Source organism: Gambusia affinis, linkage group LG18, assembly GCF_019740435.1.
Source record: "Gambusia affinis linkage group LG18, SWU_Gaff_1.0, whole genome shotgun sequence".
NCBI classification, from domain to species: Eukaryota; Metazoa; Chordata; class Actinopteri; order Cyprinodontiformes; family Poeciliidae; genus Gambusia; species Gambusia affinis.
Window position 1 is genome coordinate 9,451,057 of NC_057885.1, and position 18,857 is coordinate 9,469,913.

General features: G+C 39.7%; 1 protein-coding gene across 1 annotated transcript in view; it reads right to left on the bottom strand.

The window, feature by feature from the left end:
- Positions 1–1,301: 1,301 nt before the first annotated feature.
- The window catches only part of capn1 (calpain 1), a 36,979-nt gene continuing 19,423 nt past the window's right edge, over positions 1,302–18,857 (bottom strand). The window contains exons 5-22 of the mRNA XM_044097310.1: positions 12,004–12,137; positions 9,915–10,083; positions 8,695–8,778; positions 7,936–8,021; positions 7,028–7,102; positions 6,747–6,907; positions 6,096–6,256; positions 6,006–6,017; positions 5,618–5,829; positions 4,653–4,692; positions 4,502–4,567; positions 4,362–4,419; positions 4,165–4,229; positions 3,982–4,050; positions 2,373–2,451; positions 2,178–2,294; positions 1,970–2,028; positions 1,302–1,876 (exon numbers count right to left, since the gene is read on the bottom strand). Of these exons, the coding sequence (XP_043953245.1) occupies positions 1,850–1,876; positions 1,970–2,028; positions 2,178–2,294; positions 2,373–2,451; positions 3,982–4,050; positions 4,165–4,229; positions 4,362–4,419; positions 4,502–4,567; positions 4,653–4,692; positions 5,618–5,829; positions 6,006–6,017; positions 6,096–6,256; positions 6,747–6,907; positions 7,028–7,102; positions 7,936–8,021; positions 8,695–8,778; positions 9,915–10,083; positions 12,004–12,137 (1,674 nt within the window). The 3' untranslated portion in view covers positions 1,302–1,849. The remainder of the gene's footprint in view (positions 1,877–1,969; positions 2,029–2,177; positions 2,295–2,372; positions 2,452–3,981; positions 4,051–4,164; positions 4,230–4,361; positions 4,420–4,501; positions 4,568–4,652; positions 4,693–5,617; positions 5,830–6,005; positions 6,018–6,095; positions 6,257–6,746; positions 6,908–7,027; positions 7,103–7,935; positions 8,022–8,694; positions 8,779–9,914; positions 10,084–12,003; positions 12,138–18,857) is intronic.

Sequence of the window (18,857 nt, forward strand, 5' to 3'; positions counted from 1 at the left end):
GGACTGAGCTGGCCTTTAGAACAACTTGCTGCTATGGGCTGTATATAACTCATTTAACCCTGTCACTGTTACACATGGGATGAGTTTGGCCCTTTGAAATGAAGCTTACTGAAAATTTCAAAATAAAAGCCCTTGAAAATTTTTACATCAGGTCCTTGCTTTTTGAGCGTTATATGACTGATTTAATCCAATGACTGTTACACATGGGATGACTTTGACCCTTTCAAATGAAGCTTAACAAAATTTCAAAATAAAAGCCTTGGGAATTTTTACATCATGTAATTGCTCTTTTTGGCTTTATGTGACTGGTTTATCCAAAGCACTCTTACACATTGGATTAGTGTGGGCATTTAATATGAAGCTTACTGCAAATTTCAGAATAAAAGCCTCAATATGCCCCTCTGAATAGTGCACCGCCATAGGCGGTGCAATGATATCATTCTGCATTATCTGGTTCTCTCAGGTTAGGGAGCTGCCTTGCGTAGCAAGGCAGTTCATTAGCATTAGCCTTTTAGCTTAAATAAGCTATTACCTATTTTTCTTACTTATCTGCCATGTTTAGTATTCTGAAGGAATTAAGTAACTTACAGGGAACATTCAAATAATATCCCACATGCTACTGAGAGCATTCACGCTAACATTAGCATTTTTGCTCATTTTAGCTTATACACATAATTTATCATACTGAATGGTGCATGTCCAGTTTAATTAACTTTCTGGTGATTCTATTGATTCTATTGATTACATTGCAGCTTTCTTTAGCATTGATGGAAATTTTTAGCATCAGAACGCTGGGTCCAAACTGACGGGCACACTTTGGCAGGCCCCAGTTAAATTTCTTCAGGAATTTTCTAGTTCCTATAATTGCAACACAGAACTGTAAACATGCTACATTTTGCAAAAAGTATTTCAAATAGTTCATTTCGACTGCATACGAACACTGCCTTTGTGGTAAAAGCTCATCTGAAGAAGGTTTGCAGTAGCGCTCAGATGAAATGCTTTAAAAGTTTAGACCAAGAATTTAAATCTTCTTTGATCTTAGCCCCTCTCAGCGCTAAAACCAAATTTTCTCAAAGTTGCCGAGGGAATTGTCTACCGTACGTAAAACATTTATATTTATTTAATTGGACCCTGCTCCGGATTATCTGAACTGTTCATTTCCGTCAGAAGTGACTGAGGAATTGCAGAGCTGTGATCAACTGGCTGGGAGCGCTAATTAGCTAAATGGCTAACCAGCGTGTATCAAAAACTGGGCCGTGGCTCACGTAAAAAAAAAAATAAACAAACAACAAAAGCGTTAATACTTGTGAATCAGAGACAAAACTTTATAAAAGTTGCCAAATGCCCACGAGTGCACAGGTGGTCAATTCAAACTAAAGCAAGTGACTGCAGAATCCTCGTCCGAGTGAAAGAAAACACCATCATGTGTGGTGATAAAAATTTAAGATTTTGTGAATTTAAAAAAATGCTACAAAAGCACAACCCTGTGTCCACCCACTTAGATCCAACCAACAATTTCTTTATGTCTATATAGTTTATCAGCATTACTTAAAGGTAAAAAAAGAAAAGCAAAACATTAGCACCCAGAGTGAGCAAGGCTACAACAACAGAGCTCCCTTCATTTGGCAAAGTATGCAACAGATAATAAAGGATTGGCACATTTCCGAAACAGGCACTGGAATCACCAAGAGTGTCTGTTATAGCGACACAAGGCCTCAGCAGAGAGCATCCTGGAGGAGGAGAGAGCAGTAAAGGCACTGGTGAAAATGTAAAAAAAATAAAATAAAAACTTCCGGGAATAATGGGCCTGGAATTCCAGTGGGAAGTGGTTCATGGACTCCTCTCATCTCTAGGCGAACATGGTCAGAGTAACCCACTGTGGAACGAGGAGAGCAGGAAATGAATACAACACAGGTGTACAGTTTGCTTGTAGGATGAATTAAAATACCATTCAGGGTTTAGGCTCTACCTGAAAGAAGTTGAGGGATATTTGACCGTCTCCATCCGTGTCCATGTTTTTAAATGTTTCTGTTGAGACAAAAGCGTAGAAAACCATTTTGCATCTTGCATTTTCTGTTAAAAACAGACCGAAAACCAGTGCAGATTTTCCTTCTGGATACAACCAATATTGGGGTTTTTCTTCGGGTCACAAAAGGGGTCAAATAAAAGCATCTCACTGAACATCGTCTCCAGTCGGACCAAACAGGTGACAAAGTTGTCAAAGTCGATGGACAGGTCCTCCTCTGTGTACCGCAGGATGATCAGCTGGAACAGATGGTTGTTCAGCTTGAAGCCTAGCGGGGAGGACAAAGGGTTAAAAACTCAGAGTTGATTTTTTTCCTGCCCTTTATCGATGTTAGACAGAAGAGTACCTGCAGACTCAAGGGCCATCCGCATCTCATAGGAGTTCATGGTGCCCGATTTGTCCAAATCAAACTGTCTGAATATGGTCTGATGAGGTAGGAGTCCACAGAGACAGAGGAAGAAAAGAAAAGACAGCAGTTAGACATGAAATCATTCAATTATTTTTTAAAAAGGGTTGTCGTTCTACACATTTAATATTTGAAAAAAAAACATGGGAATGTTTGTGCTAGAAATTGGTCGCTAGTGCTTCAGCAAACCCTGAATCTGGGAAAAGTATTGATATCTTTTGACGTTCCTCTTAATTTGTCATGTTTCCTTAAATTTTATAGTATTTAATTGAGCTTTTATATGACAGACCTACAAAAAGTACAGGGAAGGAAAGCTTTAATAAGAGAATTAGCTCAAGTCGCCACTGTAACTCTTCAGGATCCAAACCCAGAAGGGATTCTACATCGAGACGTCTATTAGTCTTGTACTCCAAAAAAATTTTTATTTTTTATTTATTTTTACTAATAAGATGAAGCTCATTGTCAGGGGTGAACGACTAAGATTTGAAAAATTCAACTTTCACCAAAACAGGATTTCAAAATGTCTTGTGGCAGAAAACGAACTGGTTTAGCCAGACTTTTCATGTTTGTTTTTTTTGGTTATGTTTTGAAAACCATTTTTCCTTTTCATCCTGCTTCCATCTTTCTGATGATCCATCAGATTAATAATAAAAGATAAATTCTAGTTTGTGGCTGCTATGCAACCCAGGTAAATACTTTAGTGTAACTGGGTTTATATTGTTAGTCGTATATTTCCACAAAATGTTTTCTTTAATTTATTTGTCCTCTTATATTTGTCTATCCTTGTGTTCCTCTGTGTCTGCTATAAGGGGTTTGGTCCTCCAGCTCCGCCCTTCTTTCTTCTTCTTTTGTTCAGGTCCTCCAGGACCATTATAAATACAGTTATTAATTTCCTCTTCCCTTTTGTTGCTTGTTCCACTGGGGAGAGACAAGTTTTATAATCCGTTGTAATCCTTTCATTTATATTGTTCGAATGTTTATTTTTTCCGCCTGTATTAATGATGGATATTTTCAGTTGAGTTGCTATTACGCCTTTATAACATCTGATGCATGTTAATACTGTTATTTTTGCATAGATCGGGCTGGCGAACTGGAGCACATGCTATGTGCTAATGCTAATGTCTCCCGATTGACAGGTATGTTAGCCCTTTTGTTACTTGTTCCACTGGGGAGAGATCGGGCTGGCGAACTGGAGCACATGCTATGTGCTAATGCTAATGTCTCCCGATTGACAGGTATGTTAGCCCTTTTGTTACTTGTTCCACTGGGGAGAGATCGGGCTGGCGAACTGGAGCACATGCTATGTGCTAATGCTAATGTCTCCCGATTGACAGGATAAATAAACGGAGACCGCCTCCAAACCCTGACTCGGAGTTTTATGGTTTGTCTGATCACCACACACAACGCAGAAGTTCACCGGTCACATTAGCATGGCACTGGACCCATAGCAATGGTCAGTTATGCGGTTCCTAATCACCAAGACTGGATTAGCGATTGAAATTCAGGCTGTTTGGAGCTCAGTGACTGAGGCTTTAGTGCTGAATCTCACCAGGTATCGTTTGATCTTCTCCCACAGGACGTGGAACTCGGTCAGGCCCAGCTTCCCGCTCCCGTCCGCCTGAGTTACGAAGTTCAGGAACATTCAGGATTTTAAAAACACGGGAAGGAAATTAAAGATCCAAGCAGCGCAATCAAAACTCTGGTCGGTATTTCATCTCATTTTCAAGGATACGTCCATGAGGTTTATCATACTGCGGCAAGCTTCTTTAGAGAAGCCGTCTGTTTTCAGGTCCTTATCTGGTAGTGGAAGAAAAGCAGGAATATGACTATTTATTGGTGAACAAACTGTATAGCGATATTAGAGAAACGACAACACAGATTTAAACAAAACAAAACAAAAAAGATTGGATAGTTTCTCAAATGACTAACGTTTGCTAATGATCCTGTTCAGTATCGTCTGAAGCTCAGTCAGGCTGATCTCCATGTCCTGTTGGGCCAAACAAAATTCAGTTGAATTAATTACGACTTTGCCAGTTCAACACAGTTACTGAGTTTTATAGGGCGCCTACGTTGCCGGCCAGCTGCCTGAAGAGATTCTTGAAGCTGGCGTCAATCTGGCTCTCATCGACTTTAGTCTGAAACACGTTAATGACACGTTAATGACACTTTCTGAATGCAAATTTAGTTTGAAGTTTAATTGAATCAATCGCCTCCTCTCACCTCCGGGGGAATATTTGCAACCACTTTGTCATCAAGCTCCCTGACAGCCAGAAGAGAAAATAAGTTATGACCTTTTGACTTTCGCAAGACATTATTCAGCAGACGGCAACAGATGCAAAACGTGACAATGAAACCAACGAATTTCAGAAACGAACAATAATGAGTAAACTATTCAGTATTGGATCATGGTATCTTCCTTTTGTCAAGATACCCAAGAAGTTGGTTTTTAGGTAACATCTCTATGCTTTTGTTATTGGAAGCCAGTAAATATATCAAATAATGAAATTAGTATTTAATTTAAAAACAATTGCTTAATGTTGACAGGAATATCAGAGACAGGAGCAAAAATAAAGTGACTGAAATTATTTTCTCAGTCAGCAACCAAGAAAAACAACAACACAATTGTCTTAAGTAATTTCCCCTCAAATATTTCAACATTTTCTTGAGATGTTTTAGTTTTAGAAAATGGATTTTCTAAAACTGGAATAAATCCGCTTCTGGTTTGGTTGCAGCCAAAACGCCTGTTGATGCATAACCGACACAAACCCAGGATTGTAATGGAAACCCTTTGAGTGGTCAGATCTTTTTTTTAAACAAGTGTGGTAATTATGGCTACAAATGAATTGTACACACTGCTGAGTAAAAAAATCTACAAACCACAGACTGGAAATTTAGCTAAATGCAGCTACGCCTAATCTTCTCAACTTGCATCTAATGAATCTGCTTCACAGCGTTGTTTACTTTTTTTTTACATAACTGTAAATAAACCAAGCTAATACAGGGCCAACATTTTGTATTTTCTCTTCAGATGATTTTACTCTTCTTGGTGCATGATGATTCTAATTCAAACCCTTTGGAAACCCTTGATTGACTTTTCGCGCTGCATGAGCTCAACTATAAAAATAAAAACACTATAGTTCTCACAATGCCAGCATCAGTTCTTCAGAACCTTTAGCGTCACTCACTCAGAGCCGGCAGGTTTCTCGGAGAAGACTCTCAGGACAAAGTCGCCCTCATTGTTGGGCTCAAAGGTGGAGGGGACGATGATGTACTCCCCGATGGGCAACCGCAGGCGTGAGCTGACCTCCCTCAGGTTGATGAACTGCTCCGAGCGAGCGCTGGAGGCGTGCGTGAGGAAGAAGTCTCGCTTCAGGTGGACCCCCGAGCTCCCCACGAACTAAGAGAAACGTTCAGAGGCGGCAAAGCATTTTCTTACGGCTGTCATTTAAAAAAAAAACAAAAAAACGCACGCAGAGACTGAGGAGAAGTTTCATTCTGATGCTTCACTTCTAGGTAGCAATCTGGCCTCCAAACTAATAATTATTGGAGAAAAATAAATATGTAGACTAGTACCTCTTTTGGAACCTGTAAAAAGAGACAGAAGACAAAGTAAGATTATTCAATTAAAGAGCGAAGGTAAAATCTGTACAGAGCGCTGCTGACCTCATAGAGAGCAAACCCAATGGTCTCCATGTCTTTGCCCTCTTTTCTTTTCTTCCTGCGGTCCTTTTGCATGAGCGCCACCAAAAAGCTGCAGTCTGGTTTGCCGGGGGCGTCGGGGTGCTGCAGCTTGATCTTATACTGAGGATTCAGCCAAAACGTGGCTGCAGGCGAGAGAGCAAAAGGTCAGCCTGGTCACCTTCCACGAGAACCGCAGGCCAATACTCATAATGAGGATTTATTTATGTGTAAAACCTTAAATGAGAATTCAGATGTTTATCACTAAAATCAGGAGAAAAATATGGTGAGAACAAAAAAAAAAAAGAAGAAGCATGAATTGAATTCCCAAAAATATTAGGAAAGAGAGCACTGTGTCACTGATTATTGTTTAAATAAGAGTCACTTGTCCACATTCCTTCCAGACAACAGTCCAAATATTCCCCACATCCCTCTACAACAGCTTCTTTTCGACAAAATAACGAAGTTTATACAAATTAAAGAACCATTTGCCATTTATCAAGTTTAACACCATGAGATCTTTTTGGATGAACGTTTTGTTTCCCTAAATGTGGCAACAAAATCAAGTTCCAATCTCTGGGCCCAGTTCCATCTCATCTCCTCTTCCTCCTCCTCCTCCTCGTCGTCGGTCAGTACCTGGGAAGTTCCTGCAGCCTCCAGCGGTGCTGCCTCTCCTCCACTCGCCCCCGAAGAGCGACGTGTTCCACTTCTTCATCTGGCCGTCCTGCAGGGCGTCCGCCGTCAGGTTGCAGATCTCCAGACGGTTGAACTCCCGCAGGAAGTCAGTGAAGGACATCCTGGAAGAGGGAAACAAGTCTGGCTGAAATGGCCTTGTCCGAAGGTGGGACTGTGATTTAGCACAGGTGTAAATGTTGAAATAATTCACGAGGCTGGGTCTCTATTCTGTTAAGACTCACCAGAACTCTCCGTCTTCACTGCGGTTCAGAAGCCGACTTTTGACGGAGCCGTCCACCGAGTCCCATTCTCTGGCGCTAACGAGTTCATAAAAAACGGAAAATAAATAAACGGCACCGCATGGTTTTCTACTCGAGGTCCATCTCAGTTATTATATATAAACCATTAAGTTTTTGTTTTTTTATTATTTAGTTCCCAGAAGTCACTTCCTCTTAGGCATTCCCCAAAGTGGGAAAGACAAGAAAACACTTATGTGTGTTTATTTCCAAGAGAGAAAAAAATGCTACTCAGTAGAGCTGGGAAATAAATCAACAACAATATGCATCATTATAGACTCGAGACCAATATCGATCGAAAACTCGAAAATCGATAGAATAATCAATTTCATTGAAATTTGAAACAAGGCGGGTGGCATCAACTAGCTCACTTGCTCGCCCTTTGGTTACCTAGCAACAATTGTTGACTAACTTGCGGCGCAGCAGATTTTAAGCAGTTTGTGACCGCTTAAAAACAAACAATGCCGTGGAGTGAAGGGAGAAAATCAGCACAACAGATCGACGGGAAACTGGATGATCATCAATATCGATTGATATTGATGATTACCAATATCACGTGTAACTCCTGTACTACTCGGCTAACCTTTTCGATATCTACAAGCAATAAAAAACAAAATGTGCCAAACACAAATTTTGGTGCAAATTTATCCCGCTATACACTCCTGAAAATATCTGAACTGGTTCAGCCTCTAAATAAACGTAAACATCAATTTATGCGACCAGGAAAGGAGTCGGGTAAATTGCAGTTGAATCAGATTGGGAGCAAGATTTGTAAATCTCAATCGAGGAAAGAAAATCTTTACACTACAGAAGTACAAAGCGGTAAAAACAAAGCCGTCTATGGAAGACCTTACTTGTCACTCCAGGCCCCGGTCCATTCCACCTCCCCCCAGGGGTTCCTGATGCGGACCAGCTTGGTCGGGCTTCCTCTGTACATCACCTGCAGGCAAAGACACCACTCGTGTTTATTTTTACACTTGTCACATGTAGAGTACATACACCGAAAACAAACAGGAAGCGACCCGTTTGCATCACAACCTGAACTCTGCTGCTCTGTGTGAACTGTACGAAGCAATCCCTGATGCTGCAGAACAACCATCTGTTGCACAGCGTGTTCAGAACACCGAGCTCTGATTGGACTTTGTTTTTAATCAGTGACTAAAAGCCAAGATTTCAAATTAGTTTATGAGGTAAATTAAACTCCCAGTAAGACATGACTTTACATCATGTGGCTCAAAACTCGTGCTGGACGTCCCGGATCAGTTTCAGAGCGGACTGCAGTTTATATGTTCATCCATGGTCTTAATCAGCACTTTTTTTTTTTGAAGAATAATTTTTATTTACCGACTTCACACTTAATTTTATTTCTGTTGCTTTATTTATTTTGGATATTTGAAATGTCCTCCAGCGTTAAATGTTCCTTAGAATTTAAAATTGGTTGAGCTTTGAGAATGTTTCCTTACATTTCTACTATTATACTATTTGAAAACCGTCTCAAAACAACAATATTATCGTCTATCGCAATAACTTCTGGGACAACTTATCGTCCAGCGACATTTGTTATTGTGACAGGCCGGATCCCGACCCCCACCTCCTCCAGCACGACGGCTCACCTCCTCCACAGCAGTCACGGAGTAGGCGTGGCCCTTCACCAGCTTCTTGAATGTGACGGCCTCCATGTCTCCTGAGCTGGTGATCTGTGAAAGAGACAATGCAACGCTTGGATTGTGAATAGGGGTCACTGAGACGGTTTATTTGTCTCCGCTGACACGTTATCTAGAGCGGGGAAATCTCATAATGCTTGGTCAAGCTACGACTCTGCAGAGCATGTGGTGTCTTGTGAGACGCAGACACGAGCTCAGATTTATTACTGTGGCGACAAAAACTAAAAAAAAAATCAATAACTGCAGCAGGCGTTTTCTGGGGCTCCCGTTTCTGAACTATTCACACCTGCAAACGTTTGCTGTGATGCAACTGCAGCATTGGAACAGTGCAAAAGAACATTCTGGTAATCAATGATTCACCATTTCCTCATGTATGAAGAAAGGTCCAACGTTCTTTTCCCTGGCGGACTGCTGGTACGTCATACCCAAACTAAAGTATCGGAAGGCAAATTTACCAGACAGAACGTCCTTCGCTGCAGAGTTCAGTGCTCCCTGTCTGCAAATACAGGTTCTGATCAAAAGCCTTTGACACACTGGATTCCTGGCAGCTCCGGTTGTGTAAGCGTCGCTGCCCTCTAGTGGCTTCAACTAAAACCTGCTTCCCACCCCAAACACTTACAATATTTTAATATAGGTTAATATAGGTATTTTAATATAGGTTATAAGAAGATATTTAGACTATGTGGTCATAATTATGTAGGTTTTTTTTTTTTTTTTTTGTTTTTTTTAAAGAAAACTTACATTGAGGAAAAGTGAAAAATTAATCTCTTGGGGTTTTTGCTTGTTTTCTTTATCTATATGAACATAGAAACATACAAGACACAATATCAAGCTCTGATTTATATTTATTTAGCCTAAACAAAGTAAAAAAAAAAAGAAAAAAGAATCAGGGGATTAATGTTTTACATTCCCTCAATGTGTGTCCTCTTAAAAATAATAAAAATAAAAAAACTGAAGAATTTATGACTTTCATATCTAGTCTACTATGTCACCCTAGAGTCTAAAGAGCCTCATAAAAATTTATGGCGGGCCAGATTTGGCCCCCAGGTCTCGAGTTTGACACAAACGTGTCAGAAGACGGTTTGAGAAATCATACTCAATCCCTTTCAGAACCTGTGATAAAACTACCTCATCTTGAATCTGAGCGCAAGCAAACGATCAGTACTGACGTCGATGGAGCAGCCGAGCAGGGATCCTCTCTCCACGGCTCGGCCGATGATGCTGAAGAGGTCTGAGGGGGCGTTCTTCAGCTCAAACATCTCTGTCACGCCTCCGGTGAAGTCCTCAAAGCCCTCTGACGTGCTGCCGCCCGACAGAGCCTCATAACAGCCGTTCAGCCTGCAGACCAGAGCAGTTCTGGGGCATGAATTGGGTCACCAAGGAAAAGAGCGGCAGTAACAGTAGAAACACTTCACCCTGCGTTGTTTATTTTAAAGTTTAAATAAACTACAGTTCCAGCGTTTGCTGCTGCAGTGTCATGTTCGCATTGCACTAAAATGGGAACTTGTGTAAACTTGGCAGCTTTGTGTTGATATGAACAAACCTGCATCTCAGTAGTACAACTGAGACCACAGCTGTCAAATGAAGCAGCTGCATCTCTCAGTCATTGAACCTCTTTAGAAAGAGCCAAGTGTCTTATGAAACATTGCACCATCTGGACAATGTTTGGTCAACAGGCAGTTTCTAGACTTGAGATATTCAAGGGAGAGGTTGAAACTGTAGCCAGAAGAGAAAATTAATTTTTGAATCACGCTTCAAGTTCCTGATAAGACAATCCGTTTGGCTGAAGGAATCCAAATTTAAATGCGACATGCTTCACTTTAAAGAAACTAATTCTTAAATATATAAAAATTTAGCCACACACACAAAAAAGAATCATCAACCAAGCAGCCTGTGATACTAATTAAAAGGACCAATCAGGACCGATTTATTATGCTGGACAACCACTAGGTGTCATACTAGAGCAGTTTGCAAATACTAAACTGCTCTTTTTTTTCTCCTTAAAGATTTATGAACAATAAAATTACTTAGATAAAAAAAAACATAATTATCTTACTTCTTTAAAAAAAGAAAAACTAGATTGCAACCTTAAAAAACAGGACATGTACCAGTTTATTTGGTAGATATTTTCAATTGCTTGTCAATACAAATAACGACCTATTAAATTCAAGATATATGCATTTAAATTTGTTTTTTGGACTAGAGGTCTAAAAAAAAAAAAAAAATTCTGCATGGTTCAGGACTTTCCCGGTTGCCACACACCTGACTTAAAAGACTGTGTAATTAGGTTTCTGCAGTACCTGATGGCATGCAGGAGGTGGCAACACAATCATTTCAATCACGTGTGTTAGAGCAGGGTCACATTCAAAACATGCAGGACGTTCGGCCCTGAGGACAAGAGTTAGGGAGGAGCACTAGCGTCAGCACTATGCTGTTGCTCTGGATATTTCAGATTGTACTGATCTACTGGGATTTCACAGTAAAACAAAGTCTTGGATTTACACAGAACAGCCCTGAAGTGAGAAAATATCCAGCGAGAATTTGTTGCGTGGGTGAAAATGAGTTGATGACGTCGAACGTCAGAGGAGAGTGGCTTAAGAAAGCTGTCTATAACTAAAGCAACTTGTGACAATAAAGCTATGCTGAATAACATCTCTGAACGCTTGATACATTGAACCTTAAAGTAGATGAGCTACAGCAGCAGAAGACTACAGTGGGTACCACAAGAAACTGAGACAACAATTCACACAGCTAAACATTGCCTTGGTTGATGAGTCTCCATTTCAGTTGCAACATTTAGAGCAGGGATGTCAAACTCCAGTCCTCAAGGGGAGGAGTCCTGCAGTTTTTAGATGTGCCACAGGTACAAAACACTGGAATGAAATGATTTAATCACCTCCACCTTGTGTAGATCAGTTCTCCAGAGCCTTAATTATTCTATTCAGGTGGTGCAGCAGAGGCACATCTAAAAGTTGAAGGACTGTCACCCTCCAGGACTGGATTTTGAGACCCTGATTTAAAGAGTAGGGTCAGAATTGGATCCAAATCAGAAAACATTTCAAAATCTCAGTGAAATGTTTCCAACACCTTGTTGAATCAATGCCATGAAAGCTTCTCTTGAAGGTATCAGGAGACCCAACCCAGGTACTAGCAAGCTGTACCTGATGAAGCCAGTAAGTGTATAAAAAAGAAAAGGGATTTGCAACAATAATGTATGATTGTGCATCGGCATGTGGATTTTTTCAGCTTTGTTCTTACTTGGCGTAGGCCTTTTCCAGCAGAGCGCTCCAGAATTCAGTCCCCTCTGCGGAGTGGACAAACAGTAACTTCCCATCTTTCACTGGGAGACGGTCATCAATCACCACCTCCATCCACTCTCCAAACTGCCAGAACTGCATTACAGAGAGGAAGCAGAGAGCTCTAGAAAACACAGCGTCACAGAAAGATTTCACGTTCTTTTAAAAAGGAGTCTGGACTGTTTGTACAGAATCTCATTCGGACATCTACACAGTTTCAGAGCATTGCAACGATAACGTGCAGGTTTTTCTTTAATACTTCTTCTGACTCTGTAGAAAGCTTACTTAGAGTGGGTAACTTCACAAAGTCAGTCTACCAAGCCAAATTAGCAACATAAATGTTTTGCATTTTTTTGTGTGAATAAAGATTTTAAAAAACAAAAATTAATTACATTTTTTGATACAAAGTATTAATAATACAAGAACAGAAAAAAAAATATTCTGGTTTAACTCAAGTTAAAGAAAACAACATTGGTCACTCTTTTGACAAATGAGATTACTAATGTTTACTAAGAACTGTTAGAAGTTTTCGTAGAATGTGTGCAACAGCAATCATTTTCCAAATCAAACAGGTTTCTCTACTTCATGTAAAGTACTGAACAGGAGGGCAGAGTCAATTTCTCTGAAATAGTTTGCCTAGAGCCAGATGTGTTTAGACACCTGATCCTGCTTTCCAGGAAAACAAACAGGTATAGGTTCTGTTTTCATCTCTTTTCAATTAAAGTATTACAGGTAGATGCAAATAGTCTCACTTCTAGGAAAAGAGATCTGATTGGTGTCCAGCAGGGGGCAGTATGATGCAGACCCAAAGCATTCTGCTCCAATGTATTTGTTGTTGTGACATAGTCAGATTAAAATTATCCTCACTAAAGGAGTAACCACAGAGGTTAAATTATTTGTTTCAGATTTATTGCAGAAACACAGCAGCATTAAAAGCAATGTCTGGAATTTCACCAATTCACACACACTTCTCTTCAGCAGCTGGGTAGATTTGCATATGGGTGCAAATCAGAAATGAGGCCTGCAAGACTGTCTCACCATAGTGTGAATCACCACAGACTCGATAAGGAGCTACAAAAAACAACTGAATAAAAATCCAAGTCAGATAGGAATCCTGCTGGTCATTACACACCAACATGTATCCAAATGAAGGCAAGTAAAAACAAAACTACCACGAAAAAAAAGCGCCAACAAACATGAGAAATTTCTCTAATAAAAAGCTAAAAACAAAACAGCTTGATATAGGAATAAAAAAAAAAAGTTTCCAGCAAAAACTGCATTTCAGTAAGCCCAAATTTTGTCTCCTGTGAATTCGGTGGCTTGGGAGTTTTTCCTGACAAGATTTTCCTTTTAACACTCCAAACATGCTTGAAGCGCTAAATCTACACCTCTACAAACTCCCAACAGCACATACATCCTCCTTTGTAGCAGCCAGCTGCAGTAAAAGGTTAGGCTGGTGTCAGACATGTTCCTTTCTTGCCATATATGACCGAGCATTGAAAAACCTCTTACATGGACATGAAGAAATTCAGTGTACTTTGTTCTGTCGCATTAGTCAGCTATAGATATACATATATAGGCTTAATAGAGAATAAATTAAACTAAATTTAGAAAGTTTCAATTACCCAGGAAAATATGTAACTCTAGATGTTTTCACTGAATACCTGGGATTAAATATTCATTACTATAGAAGAATAATTAATCTATTATTCTTAATGGGAAATTGGTATCTGGATCTATAACAGAATTAATTGCACTTTTAGCCTGACAACTATTATAATCCTGTAATTCATTAATCAAAATGCTTTTTGATAAATGCAATTTGAAAGCATTTATCAAATATATCTTAACATGTAGATGTGGTGTGGAATTCTGTGTTTCTTTTAATTACTTAGGAATATAATAACTACTATATTACTATAGTATATAATAATATTATATAATTATAATATAATTATTATATATATATATATATGGTATATATATTATATCATATATAATCATTAATCATATATTATATAATTGTATATTGATTAACATACTAATATATTCATATTATTATTGCCATTATTACTAAGAATAATAACAATTCTTATTAGAAACAGGTTGAAAATTTTTTTCCATTACTTATCTGTTATCTGATGTGCACAAAATCTTTTTCTACTGTGGGAAGAAGCCGGAGCACCCGGAGAAAACTCATTAATGCACATGGAGATTTTTTATTCGTAAAATAAGTTTCAGCTCAGTTAGAAAATTAAAGGCAACTTAAAAACCAACGCTGACAGATCATCAGTAGAGCAGGTGTTTAATTAGCTAATAGCAGCGGTAGCTAATCTACCACATTGATCACTTATCATCCATCCATCCATCCATCCATTTTCTGAACACCCTTCGTCCCTAATGGGGTCGGGAGGGTTGCTGGTGCCAATCTCCAGCTCCTGAAAAACTTTCTAGTGGCTCTCTGATCTGATCCCTTATATTTTTACTCATAAGCCAGAATTTTACTCGTCCAACAGATTTAAGTCTGTTTCTGCTGTGCAAGACTGATATATTTTTGCAGAACAAAGAAATAGTGGAAATTTCAAGAAGGTGAAAATTTTAAGCTGAAGGTTTTAATAATTGTTATTTAAGAATATTGTGAGTGAATCATCTCAATTATTTCCTGATGTCAGATTTTTTCTTCTTGCTGGCTCCATTTAAATCAAGTTTATTTGTGTAGCACATTTCAGCAACGATGCAGTGTCAAAATGTTTTACTTAATAAAAACATAAATATAAAGTCACAAAATATGCCACAATCAACCATTGAGAAAACTGATAAACATTACATTTTGATGAGTGTCATCATCAAAATCATTAATACACATGAACTATAAAAGGTTCCTTTTATTTCGGCCACTTATGAAGACAAATACTCCACTCATGCGATCAAGTATCGGCTCGTCACGCTTTTATTTTGAAAACCGACACGCAAAATGAAGCAGTCACGTGACCCATGCAATGCGAGGCCTCGTTTGTTGCCGGTCACGTGGTTTTCAGCAAGACGATACAAGCCTCGAAGCGGGGCTTCATTGGTCACGCCCCCTTATTACTCGGCACAAGCCTCGAAGCCTGGCTTCAGACAGACCATCACTACCTTCACCACCACCAGCCAGCTGCTGCCTGTCCACCTTCAGCCTCGTGCTGGAACCCCTCCACCTGGAAATCCCACCCTGCAACAACTGCTGGGAAACCCATGTACCCACCTCTGCTCATCCTAACCCTCAGACCTTAAGCCATCGCCAGGTTACACCATCATTCCCTTCATTTGCTTCCCTGTTTAACCTCTCACCTTTCCTCAGTTCCTCCTCTGGTCCGGTTCCTCCCTACTGCTGCAGATCAACGCCTCTCCATTCTCTCCCCATTGCACTCAACTACTCAATAAATCAGTTAAACTACGCTTGGCGTCCGTCATTGTTCCTTGCCTTCGAGTCCTGGCAACCACTCACCATGACAGATGATTGTTGATTTCAGGAGGAATCAAACCCATTTTCCATCGTGAGAGAAGAACTAAAAATCTGGAGTAGCGTGAAAGATGTAACGAAGATAAAACCTGGTGCATCAAAATATGATGCACCAGGTTTTATCCTGACGGCTGGGTGGAGGAGTTGGCTTTTTATTCTCCATGAGCGCTGTCTTTACTTGGCCACCATCTTCCAAATCCTTTCTTGTTAGAGCGGGTGTTATTTGTCCTGCCTGAAAAATTTTAAAACTTCAATCAGAACCTGACGAGGATAACTCGTCAATATCCGAGGTGTCGTACGAGTCCAAAGAATTAGAGTCGTCGGTCTACCAAGCCAAATTAGCAACATAAATTTTTCACATTTTTTGTGTGAATAAAGATTTTAAAAAACAAAAAAATAAATTTTTTTGATACAAAGTATTAATAATACAAGAACAGTAAAAAAATATTCTGGTTTAACTCAAGTTAAAGAAAACAACATTGGTCACTCTTTTGACAAATGAGATTACTAATGTTTACTAAGAACTGTTAGAAGGTTTTGTAGAATGTGTGCAACAGCAATCATCTTCCAAATCAAACAGGTTTCTCTACTTCATGTAAAGTACTGAACAGGAGGGCAGAGTCAATTTCTCTGAAATAGTTTGCCTAGAGCCAGATGTGTTTAGACACCTGATCCTGCTTTCCAGGAAAACAAACAGGTATTGGTTCTGTTTTCATCTCTTTTCAATTAAAGTATTACAGGTAGATGCAAATAGTCTCACTTCTAGGAAAAGAGATCTGATTGGTGTCCAGCAGGGGGCAGTATGATGCAGACCCAAAGCATTCTGCTCCAATGTATTTGTTGTTGTGACATAGTCAGATTAAAATTACCCAGGAAAATATGTAACTCTAGATGTTTTGACTGAAGACCTGGGATTAAATATTCATTACTATAGAAGAATAATTAATCTATTATTCTTAATGGGAAATTGGTATCTGGATCTATAACAGAATTAATTGCACTTTTAGCCTGACAACTATTATAATCCTGTAATTCATTAATCAAAATGCTTTTTGATAAATGCAATTTGAAAGCATTTATCAAACATATCTTAACATGTAGATGTGGTGTGGAATTCTGTGTGTTTCTTTTAATTACTTAGGAATATAATAACTACTATAGTAGTAATACTATAGTAATAGTATTACTATAGTATATAATATTATAATATAATATAATATTATATACGAGTCCAAAGAATTAGAGGAGTCGGAGGAATCTGAGGAATCGCTCTCTTCAATGTCATCATCACCTGAAACCTCACTGCAAAGGTCCTTGGGCAGTGAACCTAGTGTTAAGTGTTTTAACACAAACCTAGTGAAACTGCCCTATTGGGTGGGGGAAGTTGTAGTGTTTATTTATATATATTTATTCTCTCTACCTGTCTCAAACTAAATAACCACTATCCAAACTATGAAAACTCTATCCACTCTCTCAACTGACCGCAACTCGCCTACAACAACCCACATTTTGAATGGAGCCTGTGGGGTTTCTAAAGCTGTCAAACCGCGCGCCAAAATCTGAGCCACTTCCCAAAGCAGTCACGTGGTACAGCCGGGCAGAGAGGCTTCGGACGTCATCGTTTTCGGCTCCTCCCCTAAACGAAGCAAGCCTCGATATGCGCTTTACGGAAACGCCCCCTCCATTACTCGACACGCCTCATCACGTAACATCACTATCTCTCATCTATTCCCTCCTCAGAGAACCAGCTCTGATCACTCCCTGGTGCTCAGACTACCTGAATTCCCCGATCCTCTCTGCTCCGCCAGGCCTTGCTCTTGGATACCTTCACCACCACCAGCCAGCTGCTGCCTGTCCACCCTCAGCCTCGTGCTGGAACCCCTCCACCTGGAAATCCCACCCTGCACCAACTGCTGGGAAACCCATGTACCCACCTCTGCTCATCCTAACCCTCAGACCGTAAGCCATCGCCAGGTTACACCATCATTCCCTTCATTTGCTTCCCTGTTTAACCTCTCACCTTTCCTCAGTTCCTCCTCTGGTCCGGTTCCTCCCTGCTGCTACAGATCAACGCCTCTCCATTCTCTCCCCATTGCACTCAACTACTCAATAAATCAGTTAAACTGCGTTTGGCGTTTTGCATCAAAATATGATGCACCAGGTTTTATCCTGACGGCTGGGTGGAGGAGTTGGCTTTTTTTCCTCCATGAGCGCTGTCTCTACTTGGCCACCATCTTCCAAATCCTTTCTTGTTAGAGCGGGTGTTATTTCTCCTGCCTGAAATATTTTAAAACTTAAATCGGAGCCTGAGGATAACTCGTCAAGATCCGAGGTGTCATACGAATCCAAAGAATTAGAGTCGTCGGAGGAATCTGAGGAATCGCTGTCTTCAATGTCATCATCACCTGAAACCTCACTGCAAAGGTCCTTGGGCAGTGAGGTTTGCTGCTTTCTGGATGGCTCAAAAAGATACAAATCAAAAGCATCATATTTGGACACCGGGTACTCATCCTGGGATTCGCAAGTTTCTTCTCTGCAAACTTCCCCAGCCGGGGAAGGATTGAACAGAAAGGCATTAAATTTGTCGAACTCTGTGCCCTGGTCCTGAAAGCCGTTTGTGTCAAAAGTGACTCCAGGAAGAAATTTGTTAAAGGCTTTTCTAACGCCAGTTGTTATTACATATCCCACTCCAAAAGTAATGGGGAAAAACATTGTGCTTAAAACCTCTGCCATCGTAACAATACTATTAAAATCCAGACCTAAAATGTTCAAGAGTTTCTTGTGAACTACCTGATGCTTTGAGATGAAAGCATTTATATTCTCAGATGTCCTTTGATCTATGACATAGATATATGTCATAGAAGTCGTCATAGCAACAATGAGCTCACTGTAGCTCTGGGGGAAAGTCTTGCTTGGGATCGTTGCTATGGAAACGGTTAGGTCAGTTCTACAGGACTCAAACTATTAACCCTTTGCAACTGAGTCACTTAATCATTTGAGGTGATTATTAATCATGACGGATGATGGAAGTTTATATTTCAGGAGGCTGGAGATCAAAACAGGGATTTAAAAGTTAAATATTAAGTTTAGATTGACAATGGTATATTAAAACCATTAATTTAAGTAGGGTTTTATTATTCTATCAGGCTTAAAATTTTGAATCATACTTGACTTAAAATATCTTAAAAGTAAAATTAAATGTAACTTGCAGACATTTGCTGCTGCTGCTGTTGTAAAATGTGACAAGAAACTTTGCCTGCTTGCAGAAGAGCTAGTAAGAAATAATTTTGGTTTAATAATTTTACATGTTAGCA